Source organism: Gossypium raimondii, chromosome 13 (assembly GCF_025698545.1).
Source record: "Gossypium raimondii isolate GPD5lz chromosome 13, ASM2569854v1, whole genome shotgun sequence".
NCBI classification, from domain to species: Eukaryota; Viridiplantae; Streptophyta; class Magnoliopsida; order Malvales; family Malvaceae; genus Gossypium; species Gossypium raimondii.
The window spans coordinates 3,060,094-3,083,138 of record NC_068577.1 but is presented as its reverse complement, the minus strand read 5'-3'; the positions used below and the strand labels follow the sequence as shown (position 1 = coordinate 3,083,138).

At 30.9% G+C, this 23,045-nt stretch overlaps 3 protein-coding genes and 1 non-coding gene across 4 annotated transcripts; 3 read left to right on the top strand and 1 right to left on the bottom strand.

Moving 5' to 3' along the window:
• The first annotated feature begins 10,083 nt into the window (after positions 1–10,083).
• LOC105784034 (uncharacterized) lies at positions 10,084–14,156 on the top strand. The gene is made up of 4 exons (XM_012609797.2): positions 10,084–11,131; positions 11,475–12,169; positions 12,272–12,616; positions 13,780–14,156. The coding sequence occupies exons 2-4, from the start codon at positions 11,501–11,503 to the stop codon at positions 13,849–13,851; spliced, it is 1,086 nt and encodes a 361-aa protein (XP_012465251.1). The 5' UTR covers positions 10,084–11,131; positions 11,475–11,500; the 3' UTR covers positions 13,852–14,156.
• A 2,420-nt stretch (positions 14,157–16,576) lies between these two features.
• Positions 16,577–19,756, top strand: LOC105783972 (uncharacterized). The gene is made up of 7 exons (XM_012609700.2): positions 16,577–16,810; positions 17,424–17,523; positions 17,611–17,731; positions 17,825–17,946; positions 18,389–18,510; positions 18,593–18,752; positions 19,482–19,756. Exons 1-7 carry the CDS (start codon positions 16,684–16,686, stop codon positions 19,594–19,596), a joined length of 867 nt encoding a protein of 288 aa, XP_012465154.1. The 5' UTR covers positions 16,577–16,683; the 3' UTR covers positions 19,597–19,756.
• A 123-nt stretch (positions 19,757–19,879) lies between these two features.
• Positions 19,880–19,964, top strand: TRNAM-CAU (transfer RNA methionine (anticodon CAU)). The gene is given in 2 exon segments: positions 19,880–19,917; positions 19,929–19,964. It is a non-coding gene; the product is annotated as a tRNA-Met (tRNA).
• Positions 19,965–21,331: 1,367 nt separating this feature from the next.
• Positions 21,332–22,569, bottom strand: LOC105781834 (probable 3-hydroxyisobutyrate dehydrogenase-like 2, mitochondrial). Its single transcript, XM_012606351.2, has one exon. It carries the CDS (start codon positions 22,451–22,453, stop codon positions 21,533–21,535), a length of 921 nt encoding a protein of 306 aa, XP_012461805.1. The 5' UTR covers positions 22,454–22,569; the 3' UTR covers positions 21,332–21,532.
• Positions 22,570–23,045: the final 476 nt, after the last annotated feature.

Genomic DNA, 23,045 nt, shown 5'->3' with positions numbered 1-23,045 from the left:
AAAATTACTAATTTATAAAATAATAAATCTTATAGATAAATTTGAGTAATACACCACTTGATTGGTAATTTAAAATCTGATATATAAATCTTATATTTAAAAGAAACCTTAAATAAAAATAATGCTATTATAAAATTCACATAACATTTCCTTTTCAACTTGATTGATAATCAATTAGAATAATTTGTATATAGTGAAATTTAAGTCAAATATATATTTATATTTAAATAAAATCCACACATGATTTAAGTAAAGTGAAACTTAAAATAATTAAAATAATATATTTGAAAACTAATATTTGTGTGGCATTATTTTGTGTAGATGGATCGTAATCAACATCAAAATGCAATTGTTGGAGTTGTGGCTTCAGTTTTAGCTTTTGGGGCTATTTGGATTAAAAAATTAGAAACTAGGAAGGAAATTGCTTCTCGCCCTCGTGTGAATCGAGATTATGAAAGAGAAAATTATATTAATAATATTTTATATAGTGGTGACCAGCATTGTATTGATGTGATAAGGATGAAACCGATCGCTTTTTTTAATTTATGTGATATTCTTAGTAGGAATAATTTGTTACAATCATCTAAATCTGTCAATATTAGAGAGCAAGTAGTTATATTTTTACATATAATTGGTTATAATGTAAGGTTTCGAGTGATTGGATCTAGATATTATAGATCAACTCAGACAGTTCACCATTACTTTAGGGTTGTATTGAGAGCTATTTTGAAATTGTATAGACTAGTTATTAGATTACCTGATGAGTCAACTCCTAGTGAAATTAGAAACAATCCAAGGTTTTATCCTTATTTTAAAGATTGTATTGGAGCATTAGATGGAATTCATATTCGTGCATCCGTTCCACTTAGCATGCAAGGAAGATTACGTAGCCGTAAAGGGGGGACAACACAAAATGTATTGGTTGCCATTACATTTGATTTGAAATTTTCCTATGCTCTAGCTGGTTGGGAAGGTAGTGCACATGATTCTCGTATTTTAAGTGATGCACTTTCACGCCCAAGAGGATTAAAAATTCCGGAAGGTAATATTTATCACAAATAGTTCTAGTAAGCTCATAGTTTATTAGTATTAATTATGTATTGTAAAATTGTAAGTAAATATTATATTGCTGATGCTGGATATGGCATCCGAATTGGATGTATTACCCCATATCGTGGTGTCCGATATCATTTAAAAGAGTTTGGTGCTGAAGGGCCTGAAAATGCAAAGGAACTCTTTAATCTTCGCCATTCATCATTATGGATCAATGTTGAACGTGTTTTTGGGATTTTGAAGAAACGGTTTCGTGTATTAGATGCTGAACCATTTTGGAATTTTCAAACTCAAGTAGATATAGTTTTGGCTTGTTGTATAATTCATAATCATATAATGGGAGTTGATCCTAGTGATTTACTTAATCAAGGATTATACGAGGCGCCCGAGTCGATTCGATAATACAAACTCTCACGAGCGAGAAGAAAGACAAGAAGCAAGAGAATGGTCTGCTAAGAGAGATGAAATTGCACAAACTATGTGGGCTGATTATATGGCTAGAAATATTAGGTAGATTTAGGGCTTAGGGTTATTGTTTCTATGTTATGTATGTTTTAGTATTAAAATTGTTTTTTTTTTGTAAATGTTGGTTGGATAATGATATTGAATTTTTTTATAGTTTGTTGGATTTTGATATATGTCTTGAATTTGTTAGATATTGATTATGTTTTAACCTTGTTGGATATTGAATTTATTATTATGTTTTAAGCTTGTTGGATATTGAAATGATTGACAATGATAATTATTTAATGTAGAATGGGTAAGGGCAACAAAGAAGGGACCCCCAAGCAATTCAGGTGGACAAAACCGATGGAACATGTTTTCCTTGAAATTCTAGCAGAGGAGGCTCGAAAAGGAAATAAGCCTTCTAATATTTTCAAAGCAGTTTCTATTAATCGAGTTGTCGACGCCATTTCTGAAAGATTCCAAGTTCAATGCGATGCGATGCATGTGGAAAATCATTCGAGGACAGTAAAAAACCAGTGGCAGATTATATGCAAAATTCGAGGTGAAAGTGGTTTTGGATGGGATGATAACATGAAAATGATCACATGTGATATAGCGACATATGATGCAACAGTGATGGTAATATATGTATATATATGTTAAGTATATTTCAATTTTTTTTTACTTGTTATTCTAATTGTGTATAATATCCAACAGTCACATAAGAAGTATGAACCATTTTTGAATAAAAGTATTGATCATTATGATGAAATGGCTTTGGTTGTTGGCAAAGATATGGCAAGAGGGAGTTTTGCCAGAACATTTGCTGACATAGATTTGGATGATGGTAATGAAGATTCAATGCCTGTAGACTGCGACAATGAAGAGGCTGAAGAGGTAAGAACAAATGTATCTCCATCTGGCACATCCAAACGTAAAAGAAAAAGTGTTCAAGAAAGTCTCGTTGATTAAAAAATTAAATTAGTGGGTGAACAACTTGGCGAAATTGCTAATGCTTTGAAACAATTTACTGCCGATAAGACACCACAACTTTACGAACAAGTGATGTCGATGGAGGAAGAAGGATTTGATGATGACTTATTGTGTTCTGTGTTTGATTATCTAGTGAATCATGAATCCGATGTCAAATCTTTTTTAGTTAAAAGTAAGAAGCATAAAAAAATTTGGCTTCAAAAATTTTCTCAATGTTGAAGATATTGATACTTTTATGTGGTGTAATATTATGCACTTGGACAATGTTGTTACTAAGTGGTATACTACTAATTATGTATTTGGATAATATTATAATTTCTAGTACTCATTGTGGTTTCAAGCAATTTATAATTATTCAATACTTATTTTTTAACACAATTACAAATAATTTATTTGATATTAGTTTTTTCAATTTAGAACGATTAATATTGTAGCTTAATAATTGAATATTATTATAAATAAATCATTGCAATATATGTAAAAACAATTTAAAATATAAAATTTATTAATATATATTAATATATGTAAAACAACTTTTCCGGAAAATATTTTCAAGAAATCTCCCAAACAATGAGAAAATATTTTACATGATTCAATCAAACACCGTAAAATATTTTCCAAGAATCATTTTACGAAAAGTAAAACATTTTCCGAAATCATTTTACGGAAAACATTTTACGACAATCAAAGTATAGGTATTAATAATAATAATAATAATAATAATAATAAGCCAAGGAGTAAATAAATATTTTCGCCAAAGATAATAAATAAGTAAAGTAAAGAAGGAAAATAGTGAGCCTAGAAATAAAATGGAGAGGGGAAGGCACTCGCATTAATGGATGTGTTAGGGAAAAGATACATAGAGTCGGTGGGTTTTGCAATATTTTGCATTTTTCCTTTACATAGTACTAAATATTTATGTATGTGAGTATTAATGGATAGGAGGACCATTGCAAAAATGTAAGTAAGGATAGCCTTTAGGACACTTTACAAAATATTAATTTTTTTCTCAGCAAAATATTACATTTTTAATAATAACATTGTGTTAAATTTGTTTATACAAAGTTTGGGTGCAAAGCATTACACTCGTATGGACTGCTAAAAGTTGCTAATGGTTGTTACGAATGCTGAAAGAGTTGCAGAAACATGAGTAAAATATGTTAAGAGTTTTCTTAGAGATGAAAGAGGTTCATACGAGTGTAATACTACGATTTTTAGTCTTTATTTTTTATATATATATATATAACATCTAAAACTATTTATTGTCTCTTTCCAACCCTTAAATAAGAAAATATTGTGCTTCAGTATACTCAAATCCATGCCCTCTTACACTGACAACAATATCGATACCAACTAAACTAAGATTCTATCGGCAACATACCCCTCTTAATTGATATAACAAGATTACAATAAAAGTGGCAATAATAATGGTTGCAATTAAATTAAAATTGAATGAGTAATTTTATTAAATATTTTAAATGCATGAAATAAAGATACATATGAATATGAGTCAAAATGATGACTAAGCAGTCCACTAATGTCAAAATGATTTGATATTAGAATTTATCCCCACAAACTCACACGACTTAACCCACAAAATAACTGTTTTGGCTCTCCTTTTTTTAGGAAAGTTTTCCTAATTTTCCACAGAGCTATCTGGGTTTGGTGTCTTTACTTTTTATTTCAAAATTTTAATTTTTTTAATTTTTTGAATTTAAAAATATAAGTTTAATTATTATTATATTTAAGTCCATTACGGTAGTGTTTGGAAATGCGCTTAGTAACTGAATTTGAGCGTAGATGTTGAAGTAACCGTTATAGTTTATGGATTCCACCGAACTTAAGGAAGAGGGTGAGAATTGGAGTAATTATATAGGTAATTACATTCAAATCTAATTTTAAAATTTTATTTTTGTACAAGTTATAAAATTATATTATAAGCATGACATGTATGAGTGTTTGGGATAGTTATGACAAAAAAAATTATATTATAAAAATAATTTATACATATTTTAAATTTATAACAAAAATATATTATTTAAATCTTAAAAATTTTATTATAAAAATAATTTACATGTTATAAAAGTTTTATAATATATTTATTTATAAAAATCTATGACCAAGTATGGACATAACTTATTTATGTGTCCATATACTATATAATGTTATAGTTTTTTTATCATAATTTATTTATGAAAATAGCTTTTAAATTTAGTTACAAAAATTATATTATATATAAGAAGTGTTATGAAAGTTTTGGACAATTTATAAAACCATTTTTTATGAATGTTAAATATTATAAATATTATATTATTTTGACTTAATTTACGTATTATGAAAAGGGATATAACCTAGCAGAAGTTTTTTCTCCAAATTAAATTTATATAAGTTTTTATAATTAAAGCTAAAGACTATTTGAATTGTGAACCTACAAATAGAAGATGTTTTTTTACACCGTATCGTGAGGGTATGATACTATTTGAGAAAATGGTGGCAGGCACAAGCACCATAGACAACTAGTGAAATCTTTAATTTTATTCATTCAAGGCTTCGAAATATGGTTAAAAAGACATTTGTTGTTCTAAAAAAATATTTCTCATATTACCATCACGTTAGTATAGTATAAAAAAGGTGGGTCATACTCGTATGTTGTATATTTTATAACTTCAATTATAGGTGGAATTGAGATGACCCATATACTTCGAAGAGTACATAGAAGAAGGAGGTTTTATAATCTTAATGATCCATATTCAAATTCGGATGACGACGAAATCAATCAAGAACTAATAGATGGTGATAAGAAGCATATGTTAAATATTAAATATGGAATAACCCAACAAATATGCCTTGGAACAATTAGATAAAATTACATATGATGTTTATTTTTCTTGCTATTTTTATCAGAATCATATTATCATCTACTATTTTAGACTAACTTAATACATATAATGATTTGATTTTAATTTTTATTACTTGTTTAGAAATTATTTATCATACTAATAATTTTTATAGTAATTAAATTTTTTAAATATAAATTATGTAATTGTGTAATACAATTTGTATTACCAAACATGGCATAAGGAATTACAGTGTAATGTAATTACACTCATCAACCAAACACATCTAGGGAATTACAATTCTTTGTAAATTGTAATTATTACTATAATAATTACACTTTTATTCAATTACTCTGTGTTGCCCAAATTAACCCTACACAATTTTTTTGTTATATGATTTTTTTATTTCAAAACGTCATACCAACAAATTTAACAAAATATTAGCGGAGTTAACAATTGAGTTTAAATTTTGACATCTAAATAGTATACGGACTGCAATTGAAATAAAAGTAAAGGAACTAAATTCTAAATATATGAAGAGCACAGTGACTTGAAACATGTTTTAACCGTAATAATCCAAGCAATATTATGTAAGAGATAAAGTAATATTTAGTCCTTAAACTTGTCAACTTTTCTCATATTGATCTCTTTACTTTTTTTGGTCTATATTAGTCCTAGTACTTAGTAACTTTTCTCAATTTGGTCCTTAGACTTAAATTTTGCTAAACTATGATGACTTGGCACTAAAAGACTATTCCACGACGTCACTTGACAAATTTTTTTTTAATTTTTATATATTTTACAATTATAAATTTTATATAATTTTTTAAAAATTTTAAATATTATATCATTATATTTTAATAAAATCCAAAGCAAATTTTTTAAAAAATTATTAAATTCAAGTACATTATATGTCAAAATACTCTTAGGTCGGTGAAGCGTGATAAAGGCTGGAACAATGTGTGTGGCTGCCGTTGGCATAGGGCCGACAGTCATTAATTTGAAATAATAATAAATTAATAAAAAATTGATGAAAATTAGTGTTAAGACTTAACACCGACACTTATCTGTATTATGTGGTGTATATAGTTACATTTATTGAGTGGTAATTTTATAATTTTATTAATTTCTAATTAACTTCCAAATTTTCAGGTTTATTGTTGCATTAATGCATTGTCATCCCATATTATTTTTTAAACATTTTTCCATGGTGGAAGTTAGTTATTTAGGTAGACCAAACTGGATTTATTCAACCATAAGGTATTAAAATATGTTCATTTTAATTAAAAATATGTTTCGTTAATAAGTTCATGTTTAAAATTTAATAAAATAAAATAAAATATAAATTTATTAAATGCTAAATAAAAGCATATACTTTAAAAATTAAAATAATAAAATAGATTTAAATGGATTTGGGGTAATCAAAATTATAAATATCAGATAAATAATTAGAATATTTTTCAATTTAAATCAGAACAAGTCTATATAAGATTATGAGATTTAAATTGAAATAAATTTTAAAAAATCTCTCACATGGTTTATATTATATGATACTCGAACTTGAGCACTCAAAGTTTTAGGACTTTAACTTCACTAACACTGCTAAAGTTCCTATGCTTAAATATAGGGATGATCAGTTCAATTCGATCCAGTTAAGTTTGTATTGTATTTTTTGAATTGTCCATGAATATTCAGTTTGGTTCTTGATTTTTCATGTTAATTTTGAGTTTTGGACTTTGGACTTCATTTTAATAAAATGAGTTATATTTTATTTTTTTTAAGTATTATTTGACAAAATCTAAAAGCAAAACTTCATAAATATTGAAAAAAATTTAGTCTACAGATACGATAAATAGAACGAAAATAGAATGTGTGAGGAAATAAGGAAATGAAAAAAGAAATGGCAATACCAATATTTGTTTACGTAGTTTAGACACAACAGTTCTACGTTTACGGAGCCTCGCTCAGGATATACTCTTATTCAATTACCAAATCAATCAAACGTAACAATTCGTCTCTATCGACTAAAGCCCATAACCTCTTATATGTCAAGTTCATGCAAGCCCAATAAAGAACATTAGTTCACTCAACATACGTCAAAAGCAACTCAAGAGTTTGTTGCACAAACATTAGTAAAATAACAGTAATAAAAAGTTTTATATTAATCATAAGATCGAACAAGAACAATATATATAAAACTGGAAAAAAAATAAAAAAAATTTAAAATATTATACTGGTAGTTGAGACCTATATAAACAGTCTCCTTAAGATAGATTCGGCTGCTCCTTTGGTGCTGGAGAAACAGTGGTTGACTGTCTCCTAGGATACAACAACAAGATGAGCACAGCTGCAGTGATCAACAAATAGTAGCATTGTCTTCGGATGTCACTGGAAAACAGATTGGAAAATATACAGAGAAAATATATCTCGAAAACTTGGAAAATTTCAATGTGTCTCTTCCCTGTCAGATTATTTAGTTTTAAATAATTTTAAAAAGACTATTATTCTTTATTCTATTTTCCGATCCCATAAGAACAAACCTATATTAGCATACCTTTCTTTTTTACTCGTAAGAGGGTGTAGATCAGTGTACCTCCCATTTCACAAAATATTAACTACGTTATTTTCCACTTTGATCATCCATTTTAATCTTATCAATATAACATCGATTTTTACTATTTACAATATTAATTTTATTATCATCACTATTTTTATTTTTACGAAATTAATCTCACAATTTATCCAAACAATTTAGCATGAAGACAAGAATCATCACTTGTAATAAGAAGATGATACTGAAAAAATTACTAATGTGCCAACAACCTTCTAATCTAGTGATAAGAGCATTCGTATTATGTCATTAGAGCTTGAATTCGATCCTTCATAATCACACCTCTACTCCCAATTATAAAAGAAAAGAAAGTAAATTGCCTAGATAACCACTCTAAAATTACTTTATACCTGTTTTGATCACTCTAAATTTTTTATCAAATATAGCACTGCAATTACTAAATATTTATGTTTTGGTCACTGTTCCGTTAAAACCCAAACGGAAAGCTGACTAGATTGCCAAGTATTGCTGATTGTTCTACCAATTGTATATATAATTAAATATTATAAAAATTAATTATAAACTCTGTTACCATTCCTAACCTCGAAATCAAACCCTAACGTCCAAAATCGTTCAACTCTAAACTTCCATTATCATCCCTAAACTCAAAATCAATCCTAAACCTCAAAAATCATTGAATCCTAAACCCTTGTTACCATTCTTAATCTTGAAATTAAATTCTAAATCTCAAAATTATTAGACTTTAAATTTTTTTATCATCGCATTTCATTAATATCCAAACAAATAGTTGGATTGTTAAGAAAAATCAAAGAAATGCAATAATAAAAGGAGTTTAGGATTTAATAGTTGTTAATAAAATCCTGATTTTTTTTTGGTCAAATATAGCACTGCAACTACTAAATATTTCTATTTTGGTCATTGTTCCATTAAAATCCAAATGGAAAGTCGATTAGGATGCCACGTACGGCTGATTGTTCTGCCAATTGTGTATATAATTAAATATTTCAAAAAATAATTATAAATCCTATTACCATTCCTAACCCCGAAATCAAACCCTAACCTCCAAATTCATTAAACTCTAAACCCCATTACCATCCTTAAACTCGAAATCAATCTTAAACCCTCAATCCTATTCCTAACCTTGGAATCAAACTGTAAATCCTAATTACGTAAAGGACACCTTCTAGTATTTTGCATCGTGCATTGTGTAAATGTATCAAAGTTTGGAGTTGAAGATTATTCTAATTTTAATTAATATATATTTTTCTAAGGTATTAGTTTTACAGCCAATATTAAATTTTAATTTCTTCAAAATTTAATCTTTACCTGATTGATCCAACCAAGCAAAAGACACTGTACATTTCAATATAATATATATATAATATTCCATTGAAAATAGAACACCCAATAAAAAAACTTGAGTTGTAGGCCGCTAGCTATAGATGTCGGAGTGTTTCGTGTAGTACAAATTTATATGTTTAATAGATTGTGGTCTAATTCTCCACTTGTCCTCATACTCTTTTGGTTTTCAAAATTTAGTCCTTCTGTTTTTTTATTCCTAGAATTTAATACTTTACTTATCTGATTTAAAAATTAACACTACGTCTATTCGGCCATAATAACTAAAATTCATTCAAAGGAAACTTTTGTCCATCCATTAACCCATAATTGTTGAAGAGGCATCAACAGCCTTCATAAACATTTCTATAATTGACTTCCACCAGTCAATGCATGATCCAGAGCCTTGGAGTGAAGAGGCATAACAGATTTCAGAGCATCTCCATACTGCCTGCGCTAAAGGAAAATGAAACAAAATATGTTCTGTTTTCTGGAACCTTTCACATCTAAGGCACTCCAAGATACGTCCGCAATGTCGCCAGCATAGGTTCTACTTGGACATGCAACAAATAAACATTTTGATCTTGGGATGACATCTAAGGTTCCATGTTAATTGATCTCTACTAGTCATTTAAATGCGTTACCAAATTTAACATAAATATATTAAAATTTTTATCAATTAAACTTTAATAATTTTCGAATACAACGAGAGAGACTAAATTGTAAAAATCCACAGAAAACAAGGACTGGATGGAAATTAAACCATCAAATGAAAGTACATTACTAGCACAAGTACAAGCTTCTTCGACTTCCCATTGTTGTCAATAGTACTACACTACTCTTTGAAAAACAACCCCCCCCTCCCCCAACCCACGCTTTCCTTTTCCTTTCTCCTTTTTCCTTTCTCTGTGTTTCTACCCTTTTTCTTTTGGATCCAAAATAAAGTGATGTTTTTGCTCGTCCTCCCTATGTAGCTGCTCACATTCTCATCATAAGCATCTCCATGCATGTTCCCAAGGGAAGTACTGTAAGATATCGATGTTCTAAGTATATTCAACTATTTTCATGGCGTCGCTGCCTGTATTCCCCCCCCCCCCAAAGGATTATGTTCTTTTCCTTCAAAAGCAAAAAACCCTAGCTTTTGCTTATTGTTGATGTAATTTTGCTTTCTTAATGAATATTCATCTTGCTTCCAATTCATATCATTTACTTCAGCATTTTCTGTAGCTTAGCTATTATGGGCATTAGCATTTCATCCAGTATACTTCATTTTTCTTTCTGGATTTTCTCATTGGTACCTTACCATTCTTGCATATGGTTAAATATAAAATTACATTAAATTCAATCTTTAAATGGAAATTAAAACTCTCCTACCATTATTTTCTTCCTCCAAGAACTAGCACCTAATGAAAAATTTCATGTCATTGATCTATTGAATGCTGAGTTGATGAGGGATATGTCACTGTTTCATCTCTCTCTACATCTTCCCAAACCTGTTAAATTAGTATTTATTAAATCTTATAAAATGGAATATTTAAGCCTAATGGTAGTTTGACTTTATACAATTTCGACATGTAGCATCACCCATTACAACATATGATTGATAATGAAAGGTAACCTTTTTAATATATAATAGAAATCCATTAACCCTTTCTTTTTGTGGCCATATATTTCAGTTCATTCATCATGTTGGTTTATGCATTATAAAATCCAAATTGTCAGCCTCTTACTACAGTTAAGTAATATTCTTATAGTATTTCTTTATTCACTATATAATCATGTCCTTATTTGTATAATATATACATAACCTTCTTTCCCTGCAAATGGAGGTTTTACTTTTCTTCTCCTCTTTTCCTTTTGTGAGGATGCTCATCTTTCCTCTATAATCTGTGTAAGGCTTTGAAACATTTTTGCACCTTTCTTTGTTTCTGTTTTCTTTATATATATGTATATATATTATGTAATATTGTTGGAGTAATTGGATAGAGGTTGCCATTTCATGAGATTATTAATGTTTTCATGCATTTAGGGTTTAATTTTCCATACCTATGCTTAATTCAACAAGCCCTAGTATTAAGGGCAAAAGATTTGTATCAAGTCTTCAACACCAGTTTCTGAGTTTTAGTCCTCAGATCTATTGCATCCTTGTTTAGCAATTGTTACATTTTCATGCTTTGATTTAAAGCTTAACCTTTCTGGGTCTTTTCCCCCCTTTATTTTGTGTAATGAATTAGCCAGGAATTTAGCAAACCATCTCTGCATGTCTTCTCTACATCTAGAAAATTTGTTCTCAATTCCTGAAGCCACAGATGAATATTTATGGCCACTGACACAAGATAACAAAGATGATGGTAAGAATTTCTCAGCTTCCATTCAAACAGATGGTCATCAATGCTCATCATCATCGTCCCAAGCTGTCATGGATAATGTAAATGGGAATAAATTGGATCCCGTTTTGGCTCTTGATCAAGGAATTCCTGCACTACTATCAGATTACACCATTGAAGATAATGCGAGAACTGGTGATCAGCTTGGTACAACAAGCAAGTTCATTTTAGAATCTGTTGATCACAACATCGTGGGAGAATCAATGGAAAGCATACTTGATTACCCCATTGATGTCAGTTTGTCGGCACCTCTTGAAGATTTGGACGACATAGATTTGGTTCCGCATGAAAGTAGCAGCCGACAGCTTCCTAGTACGTATCAAGAAACTGGGGATGCTCATATCAATGCCAAACGAATCAGTTCCAAGACTAGGGGAAGAAATCATAGGTTTAAGCAAGGGTTAAACATGGAGGATAACGGAGAAGGAACAACAATGAAGAAGCAGGAACATAACGCCAAGGAGAGGATTCGAAGGATGAAACTGCATGCAGCTTACTTGGCACTTGGAGCTTTGCTTCCTTCAGATTCCACCGGATCAAAGGTTTGTTGTCAATTGATAGGTAACACTAATTCAACCATGGATTTTACTATGGTAAAAAGTAAGAATTATTACGATGGTAGTTGATGTAAACAATGTTTGCAGAAGAGAAAGAGTACGGCGCTTATAATTGACAGAGCAGTTGAATACATACCAGAGCTGGAGAAAGAAATAGAGAAGCTAACTCTGAGGAAGAATGATATGTTGTCAACTATTAAAAACAAGAAATCTTGTGCCGTGCTCAATCACTTTCAGCTCCGACAACCATCGGTTTCGGTGCATGAAATCAAACAAGGTGAATTTATAGTACAAATATGCACCCAAGAATATCCAGATTGTTCTTTCTTAAACCTACTGCACAATGTAGAAGAAGAAGAAGGTATCTGCATTATAAGTGCTTCAACGCACCAAGTTTCGGATCATGGACATTGCTACCATTTACATATACAGGTACATACATGCATATTTACATATTTGAGCTGTAATAATATATAATTTTTTGTATTGTTAGTGAATCAAATCATGAATATTTATTATAGAAAAATAAAATTAATTGAATTTAATGTTAATTTTTTTTAAAAGTTAGTAAAACCCAAAGTTGATTATTTTATAATTAACGATAATCCTCCTCCAAAAATTATTTTATGGACCCTTCCCACCACATCATCCATAGTTAATTTTCAATTATTTAATGATATTTCAACAATTTTTTCAATATCATTGACACATAATTTTGATAATTTTTTTATCTTGAATTTCAAACTTCAAACTTCAAACCTCAGATCTCGACCATCAATTCAAGTTTGAGGTTCGGGTTCTGGGTTCAAGGTTGAAGTTTAAATTTAGGGTTTTAGGTTTAGGTTTGGGGTTTTGATTTAGGGTTTGGTACTCAAGTTCGAGTTTAGGATTCAAGGTTCACTGTCAGGGTTTAGGATTTTTGGTTCAAGGTTTAGGGTAAAAAAATTATCAAAATTATGTGACAATGATATGAAAAAAATTACTGAAATGTCATTAAATAATTAGGAAAATGGACCATAAATAATGAAGTGAGAAAAGTCCATAAAATAATTTTTCGTAATTCTTTTATAAAAATTTCCATTTTTCCAGGGATAAAAGGAGTTGCATGCAATTTCTTTACCACTATTTTCTTTTTAGATAATTATTTATTTAGACAAATGAATAAAAATATGTGGTCATGATGATTTTATTTGAGGAAGTCGTCATGATGATTATAATTTCAAAAAATACAAGTAAAAGTATTTATGTAATAAAGTTATAAAAAATTAATATAAAAATTAAATGTAATATTAATTAATATAGTAAAGATAACGATTTTAAGTTTAAATCTTATAATTAATAAAATATAGGAAAACATAAATATTTTCAAAATAATAGTAATTGCTTTGTAAGAGGAACGAGGAACATAAATTTTCATCTCTACCAAATATATTTCAGGTAAATATAGTAAATTAAAGTGAGGTTTTTTTGGCAACACTTTTATAATATTTTATTTAAAACTCAATTTTGCTGTAGTTTCAGTTAATTTATATGTACTTTTCATCATTCTACTCCTCTAAGTGCATATTTTACTTCATTATTTGGAATTTGAGCAGATGCATGAGAGGTTAGATGGAGAAAATCATATTGCAAGTTTAAGAGAAAAGGTAATTTCATGGTTATGCTAATTCCCTAATTTAGTTTTGGTGATAAGGGTTGTTAATTCCCTAATTCGACCTGGAATTTGACTTGGGATTCGACCCTATATAATAAAAGGTGACAAATATTTTAAAGGGAGGACCTTCTTCTTCTCTGTTTCTAGATCAGAATTATCTCTCGTTTCTCTTTACACCCGTTGGTCCAATGTGTAAACAAAGGTTATTTTGTTAGTATTTTGTTTATTTTTCACAAAATATTACAAATTATTTTGTGATAACAATTATGCCACTATTTTCCTTCTAGTAATTCAGGATGGATGAGAATAATTAATCAATTTGTATGTCAATTCCAGTGAATGTTTTGCAGGTTATTAAATGCAAAATAAGATTATTTGGTGATAACAACTATGCTACTAGATATTTTCACCATAAAGACGGTCGAATATTTGTGATTTCTATAATATTTGGATCTACAGATTTACTTTAAATTATTTACCCTAAAATCAAAATCAAAATTAAAATAATTATCGATACGATGTCTAAATATATTACTATCATAATGAGATAAATCTTAAAATTATTGTTGGAAAATATGAAACTGATAATTTAGTGTCAAAAAAGAGTGCTCACTTTCCTAACCATCAAATCTGTATGAAGACGGTTTTATGTAGGATGCTGGCAATTTATTGAACTGATTATTTGGATTTATTCGAAATTACCCAAGACAATCTCTTGGATCGTGATTCTAGTTACTAAGCTCTCAAGAGCCCATATTTACATTGCTTGATATTATTATAATGTATTAAATTTATTTTATTGTTGTTTAAGTGGTATTGATATAGATTAGGAATTAAGCCTATATATTTGACAGACTTGCATAGGTGAATGTATTGAAAGTTAATCACTTAACATGTTCTTGTGAGAATATTTTTATATGAGTGCAGTTTGATAGTAAAATATTGTGCTGTGATTTTAGTTGATGTATTCACAAGGGTGAATCCAATGATGAGAGTATCGAGTCTTCAAAGCATAAGGGTGAGGAAATTATCATGGGATGTGATTGAGTAGGTTCACTTTGTGTAATTGTTGAAGAAAATGGATATTTCTCACCGAGTTAGGCTCTACGTAAATAAGAAAACTAAACTGCGTTTTATTGTTTTATTTTTGATGGATGAATGAGTGCCCGCTACCTTAGCCACCAACTTCGCCTTAATAGTTTGATTCTCAGCAAACGGTTAAGTTATTTCAACTACATATGAATTTTAATTTAATGTGCAATTTGATACATGAACTTTGATTTGGTGCAATCATATACATAAAATTCCGAGTATGATTCATATGTATACATAAAACTTTTATTGTAATTCAAGTATACACATTTAAAGAAATATGTAATATTAAAATGGTTCTATAATAATAATTGTGCAAGTGATTTGTAAAAATTAAATCGAACGAGAATCTCATATATAAAATTGCACAAAATCAAAATTAATGTATAATAATACACATTTATTCAAAATTCATGTGTAATTTTAAGATTTAAGCGTACCTAATTAAGTCAAACAAAATTTGAAAATTCAAGTGAATAATGGATTTGGATAATGATATTCAATGGCTAGTACTCACATCCACTTCAATTATACGTCCATCATATTTCATATATATTTTAGAGGATTAGACATCTCAAATTTTGAGTAAATTGAAAATGTTTAATTTTGTATATAAAATAATCTTTAATTATTAAATATATCAATAAAGGTAATATTGATATGATAGACGTACAAGTATAATAAATAGATTTTTTTCAACAATCAAATAAATAAATTCAACATTGAATTATTAAAATATTAAATTTTAGCATAAGTATGTAAAAAAACTTTTAATTTTATATTAATGTAATTGGATCCTTTTCATAAAATAATATATACTATTTTTATCAAAATTAAAATGACTTTTTAACCTAATAATACAAAAAAATTAAAATGGTACGTTTGCTACTAACATGCGATGACCTAAAATATTTAGGAACCTGATATATAAATTTCTCATTTGGATTGGCTGATGAAAAAAAGCTTTTAGGTGCTGCGAAACTTTAAATAGGGTAAATTGTTTCATAAACATATCAATTTGATTTACGGACACGGTATAAAATTATAATTATAAAAGCTTTAGAAAAATCTTATTATATATAAATTATAATTATTAGTTAATTTTACGATTTCCAAATATAATGTGAGCAAAAGAAAACTACTATCAACACCGTTAATTGCTATCTCAGACTTAATTTGAGCAAAAATATTTATCTTTTAAAAAATACTTTTGATAGAATTTTTTTAGACTAATTAGTAAGAGGCCTCCTTATTTTTTGTGTTAAATGAGAATAAAAATAATAATAAATAAGGAGAGCTGACAAAGCAATTAACTCTATTTAAGGTTTTATGCCGCCACATTATCAAGCACTATAAAGCTTTTCTTTCGGCATCCAATATATCAATTTGATACAACTAATATGTCAGGCAACATCGATAGAACACTATAGTAAACATAATCAATCTACTAAGTGAACAAATTTTAATGAAAAAACTTAATTTTTACTTTATTTTAAAGTAGAAAACTAAATTATCCATTGACGGTATATTTTAAGTTATAAGTTGTAACATTAAAATTAACAGATTGACCTTAAAATGACTTCATCCGTAAGAAACAAAAAGAAGATTGACTTTGTAAATTACGATTCCTCCGTTCTACGTTATTCCAAATGTTATATCTCTCAGAAGCAGACAATTGGAACCGTAAACCCAACTCCCAAAGTACATATCTAAACCCCCATCCTCTTCTTCTTCACCGCCAAAAGAAGTCACTATGAGGAAACGCACCCTTTACGTATGGGGAGTCGCCATTCTCTGTTTCGTAGTGTTGATGATCGTCACTCCCGCTATCCCTCAGTCTCAAGAGTACCACAATTTCGCTGATCAACGCGAATTCTTCGGTTATCTTCACTTCTCTCTTTTACTCTCTGCTTTGTTGATCGTATATGAATGCTTTTTTTCCTTTAAAATTATATGAATCTCAGAAGAACTACACCCAAAATCTAGCTATTAGAGTGGAAGAGCTTAGGTCCCTGTAAACCCAGAAAAAGAAAAGGAGGGGGGGGGGGGGAGAACCCATTTTTTCTATGCGGTTCAAGTCCTGTACCTTGCAATTACGATCTTGTTATTAATTGGTTAGAACCCATAGTTAAAACCAGCTTAGCTATTCATATTGTTGCAAACTTAGAATTACTACTCTAATGGGTGCTTATCATTCTTCGGCTAATTTTACTTCACCCTTGATTTTTGCTTTGTTTATCATATATCAATGCTTATTTTCCTTTAAAATGATAAAAATCTTTGAAGAACTACACCCAAAAGCTAGCTATTACAGTGAAAGAGCCTAGACCCTGTAAATCCAAAAAAGGGAAGGGAAAAAAAAACCTTTTGTTGGATCTGGTTCAAGTCCTATACCTTGCAATTAGGATCTTGTTTAAACCAGCTTAGCTATTCGCATAGGTAAAAACTTAGAATTAGTTCTCTTATGGGTGCTTATTATTGTTGTTTTTGCAGGTATACCCAATACGTTAAATGTCATTTCGAATTTTCCCTTCTTAGTTATTGGTGTTATAGGTCTTGTACTGTGTTTTTATAAGAATTATTTCAAGTTCAGGTAAGTTGGTTCTTGTAATTATATCAAATTATAGCTGTTTTGTAGCTGACTATCAATTGTTAATTGAGTTTTACATCTGTAATAAAGTTTGCAAGGTGAACTATGGGGTTGGACTTGTTTTTTCATTGGTGTGGCTGCTGTTGGGGTTGGTTCCTCGTACTATCATCTTGACCCAAATGATGCCCGGCTTGTGTGGGATAGATTGCCGGTCAGTTTGTTTTACCCTTGATGCATGGTAGTCTTTGCAATGTCTTCTTTTTTTGGTAATTTGTTTTAAATTCTTTAATTGTGTTGTGCATAGATGACAATTGCATTCACATCAATCATGGCTATATTTATCATTGAAAGAATTGATGAGCAGAAAGGAACAATTTCCATCATACCGCTGCTGCTGGCTGGCTTAGTCAGTATTTTGTACTGGAGGCAAGCATTCTGCTTATTTGCCTTTTTATATATATATATTATCATAGTCCATTTCTTGCAGGTCTTTGCTGTGGAAATTGATATATGAATTGAGGACCCAATTCTCTGTCTTTTAGATGAGCTCCTTGTTTTGGTCCGGTGAAATGATTTGGCTTCTGATCTTAAAACGAGTCGGGTTTCTTTCATTTTTTATGTTGACTAGTTTAGTTAGAGACCAGGGGGAGTTGAATATTAATCATTGGGGTGACAACAGGTTGGGGTTGGAATTAATGATATCTTAGGAAAATGTGCTTTTGGGGTTTTAAATGTGAATTGCGATTGTAGTAATTTTTGGCTTCTACTGATCCATTTAAGCTGGGATGTGTATTTCCTTATGATGGCTCTTTCAACAGGTATGTGGCTCTTTCAACAGGTATGTCTTACTACAGATTTTATGCTGCAGGTTTTTTGATGACCTCCGACCCTATGCCGTTGTTCAGTTTGTTCCTTGCATTGTCATCCCCCTCATGGCGATCTTGTTGCCTCCGATGTACACACATTCTACATATTGGCTTTGGGCAGCAGGTTTGTGCTTCTCATCCATGGCCTTCGAGATTCCAAATACATGATATGTGTATGCATCTCTAATATAAATCTTCACTCGCAGCATTCTATCTTTTAGCTAAGGTTGAAGAAGCAGAGGATAAAGTAATATACAAATGGACCCATCATATTGTGAGTGGACACACCCTTAAGCACTTGTGTGCTGCCATGGTTCCGGTGTTTTTGACACTTATGCTGGCAAAGAGGACGACTGAAACAAACAGGTATTATTCTTGTTTGTACCCTCCTATGGTGTCAAAGATTCTAAATTTTTTTTGCGTAATAACTGCAATAAAAGCCTTTACAGTAAATATCTCTGATGAAATTCCAATTTGGCATCCATTTTTAAATCTAGAATTTGTGTTTCAGATGCTTGCCTCCTGACATAGTGTTTCACAGATCTCATACAAAATTTCCAACTCTAACCTGCTCTATTCTTTCTTGTGTAAATACCAACAACAAATAAGCCCCCTTCTGCAGTACGAAAACTGAAATGAATGGTCAAGTAATTCATTCCTGCTGGTTGCTCTTTAGACCTTTCTACTTTATGGCACTTGCATTTTAGTTGTGGAACTATTGAAAGAGAATAGAGGTGGAAGTTCTTGTAATTCTGTAGCAAGGGCAATGATAGTTTTAAATAAGTTGTGTATGCTAATTGGTATTGGTTGGCTAAACAGTTCCAGGGTGTTAACCTTATCGGTGTAGGCAATGGTAATAGTGATATGTTGGATGCAGCAGTGCTAGGAACTTAATTGTGTTTAGTGGTTAATCTGGTGGTAATGCTTTCTGTGATTAGCTACTCGTAGTTCCTCCAATCAAAGCTGGATGGAACCTTATTTAGCCTGTTGTGAATCTGTTGTTTGTGATGGACAGTGGTTCAAACTAACGTGTAAATTGTAATGTGATCCCAGCTGTGGTGTTGAATAACAGTGTAAATGCCTGTATTCATGCAGGATAAGCCTACTGAAGACATGGAAGGTTTCATGGACAAAGGTGAATGAAAATGGTACCAGGGTGGAAAGTAGGGAGTATGTTTACACCAGTGTTCAATCTGAGGATTCACATTGACTTGCTATTCTCCTATTCTCTTTCTAACTAAATTCCATGTAACAATAGAAATGGGTTTATTACTTTGTTTGGAAATTTGAACAAATTTGGTTTCTCAAGAGTAACTGCCAAATGTCTGTAAATACTTTTATAGCAAAGAAAGTTGCTTCTTATTTCTTAACCGCTGATGGTTCGTGCCGTGTTAGCTTTCTTGTACCTGTAGCGTATTTTCAGGCAGTGTCCGATGGTAACAAATTTCAGTTCATATATTATATTTTTAAGAGAGCACGGTAGAATCAAAGAAGGGGTGGTGGCGCAGTTGGCTAGCGCGTAGGTCTCATAGCTTCTGAGTGATCCTGAGGTCGAGAGTTCGAGCCTCTCTCACCCCAAATTTCCTTTTTCTGTTTTACTTTCGTTCTTTCAATAACAGTATTCGGAGACACATCAACTAGCTTACATTGTAGGGGAAGAACATATTTAATTTAAGAGCAAACTTCAACTTCGAAGATAAATTTAGAAACAACCCATTTAAAAAAAGAATGTAATAATCTGGTGACAAATGATATCAAAGTGATTTCATACTAAACATCTCAACTAGACCAACCGTGAAGAGATTGAAAGGATGCGGATGTGATGATGTGCATTCATTCTAAAGCTAAAAGGAAAGGGAAGGTCCATAGCATATACGTCCTTTGGGAGAAGGGAGTCTATCCATTCAATCAATTTGATTTTTTTTTTCTTTTTTAACCCTTAAATAAAAGAATAAATACGTATCAGTATGTTCAAATTCATATACTTAAACCGATTAAGATTCAATTGACTATTTAATTTACATTTTGATTTTGAGTTGAGTTGTATATAGATTTCAGTATTGATTTGTGCTTGAGTATGGATATGGTTTAAGGTTTATTAATTAAAAAAAAAGGGTAAGCTACTAAAATGGTGATTTTTATTTACCTCATGTTATATTTTAGTTACTTATATTTTAAATGTTACGTTTTAGTCACTTATGTTAAAGTGTTGTAACATTTTAGTCACAAAACCGTTAATGTAACAGTAAACTGACGTGGCACATTAATTGTCGTTAATTGCCTTCTGCTTCTCCTTCTATTTTCTTCCCTTCTTCATATTTTTTAACGTAAATTTTCTATGTTTTTCATTTGTTGAAACTAGTCCTTATACTTTTATTTTTTTGAACAATTTTTTTTTCTTTTTATTTCCTTTTTTCTTCCTTTTAGTTTTAATAAATGGAAAATATAGAAAAACGTTAAATATATGGGGAAGGGAAGAAGAGAGAGAGAAGCAAAAGAAAATGAAAAATAAAGAGAAAAATAAAGTTAAAAAATTAAATTGTTCAAAACGAAAAATATGAAGACTAATTATATAATTTAACTTAAAATTTTAATTGAAATAATAATTTAACTTATCACATTAGCTTACCGTTATCCCGTTAACGGTAATTAACGGCTCAATAATTAAAATATTACAACACGTTAATGTAAGTGACTAAAACGTAACATTTCAAACATAAATAACTAAAATGTAACATAAGGTAAATAAAAGTAACTATTTTAGCAATTTACCCTTGAAAAAATAAAATAAAAATCGATTTATTCTATTGGTTGAATTTTTGGAAACCCAAAAACTAAGGAGGCGATAGAATAAACGGTTTAGAAAAAGAAAGAAGGATTAAACCAAGTTATTAGGATTAGATGTGGGCAGTCGGATTTTGATCTGAAATGGGGTTGTAAGAGAGTTTTCCCAAAGAAATCTCAGAATTATGTAAAATTACACTCTTCTCACAAAAACATCAAATCACCAAATTTGGCAGCTTTGCTGAGATAATGATTAAGCTAAGCTTGAAAGTTGATCATAATTCTAAGTAACCAAACACAAAGTGCAATACAACCAAATTCTTCCTGTATGAACTTTGAACACCAAAATTTGGCATTCCAACTCACTTGCCATTGATCCTCTCCACCACAGTTATAAGTCCCTGAATACCAAGCTTCCCATCCCCGTTAGCCACCATTGACGAAAACAGCTGCTTACACAGCGCAGCACCTGGCAATACCACCACTCTCTCATCCTCCTCTTCCTTCACAACATTCAACCCCATCCCCAAATCCTTCACCATGTACTCCACGAACCCACCTGGCTTAAAGTCTCTCTCAATCGTTCTCCTCCCGAATAACTCCATTGCCATTGACCCTGCACCTCCTCCCCTAATGGCCTCCATATACTTGCTCAGCTCCAGCCCTGCTTTCTCAGCGAAGAAGAACCCTTCACTTAACCCCATCAAATTAGCACCCACCATTATCTGGTTCCCAATCTTACAAGTCTGCCCACACCCTGCTTCCCCCATGTAAGTAACTCTCCCCATCAAATCCAACAAGGGTGTCAGCCACTCCACCACGGATCTTTCCCCTCCGGCGAAAATAGCCAGTTTTCCTTCTCTAGCTCCGATATCACCGCCGGATACCGGAGCGTCGACCGACCAGCAACCCTTTTCGCGGGCCGAAGCGTAGATCTGGCGTGCAAGGGATGGACTGCTGCTGGTGTGATCTACGATGACGGCGCCTGGATTTAGTGTCGAAAGGATACCGTTAGGTTGTAAGACGATTTGATTGACGTCTTGTGGGTTACCGACCATAGTGAAGACGACGTCGGATTGACGGGCGAGTTGGTGTGGGGAGTGGGCGAGATGGGCTCCTTGGGAAAGGAGAGAGGAGGCTTTTGAAGGGGAACGGGCGTAGATGGTGAGGGAATAGCCGGCAGAGAGGAGGTGAGAAGCCATGGCAGCACCCATTATGCCTATACCGATCCAGCCTATGCGAGTTTGGGTGGGGGAGATGGGTTTTGGGTAGGGAGTTTCCATGGAGATGGGACGGAGATGGAACCACTGCCTTTGACAGCACTCAAGGGGAAGGATGCTTGTTGTTTTGGCCCCCAATAGACTGAAAAACAGCCTAGTATTGCCTCCCACGTGAAAAGGGTCATCTATAAAAATAGTTTCCAACTATTAGGGTATAAATTTAGCTATTAAATATTTACAAATTTTATTAATTTAGTGTTAATTTTAAAACTTAAAAGATTAAAAAAAATTAAAAAAATATTTAAAAGTTAGTAAAATACATAAGATTTCATTAAAAAAACACATAAAAATTATAAAAATATTTATAAATAAATGAATATTTTTTTTTTCGTTTTTTAACATAAAATTTTAAGGGAAAATCCTATGAAGAAAACTTATGATAATTCAAGTTTTCCCTTCTTTCAACATTAACAATCATCATATTTAAGTTGGGTCAAAAACTATAGCATGAAATTGAAAGGGGTAAGAATTAATCTCTTTAGATTGTAGCCTAGAATGGGCTTGTTGCGTTTAAAGTTCATAGAGATCCGGTAAGTGGAACGCTATATAGTTAGCTCCATAATCAAATCCTAATTCGATAGCGTAATGATGGAAG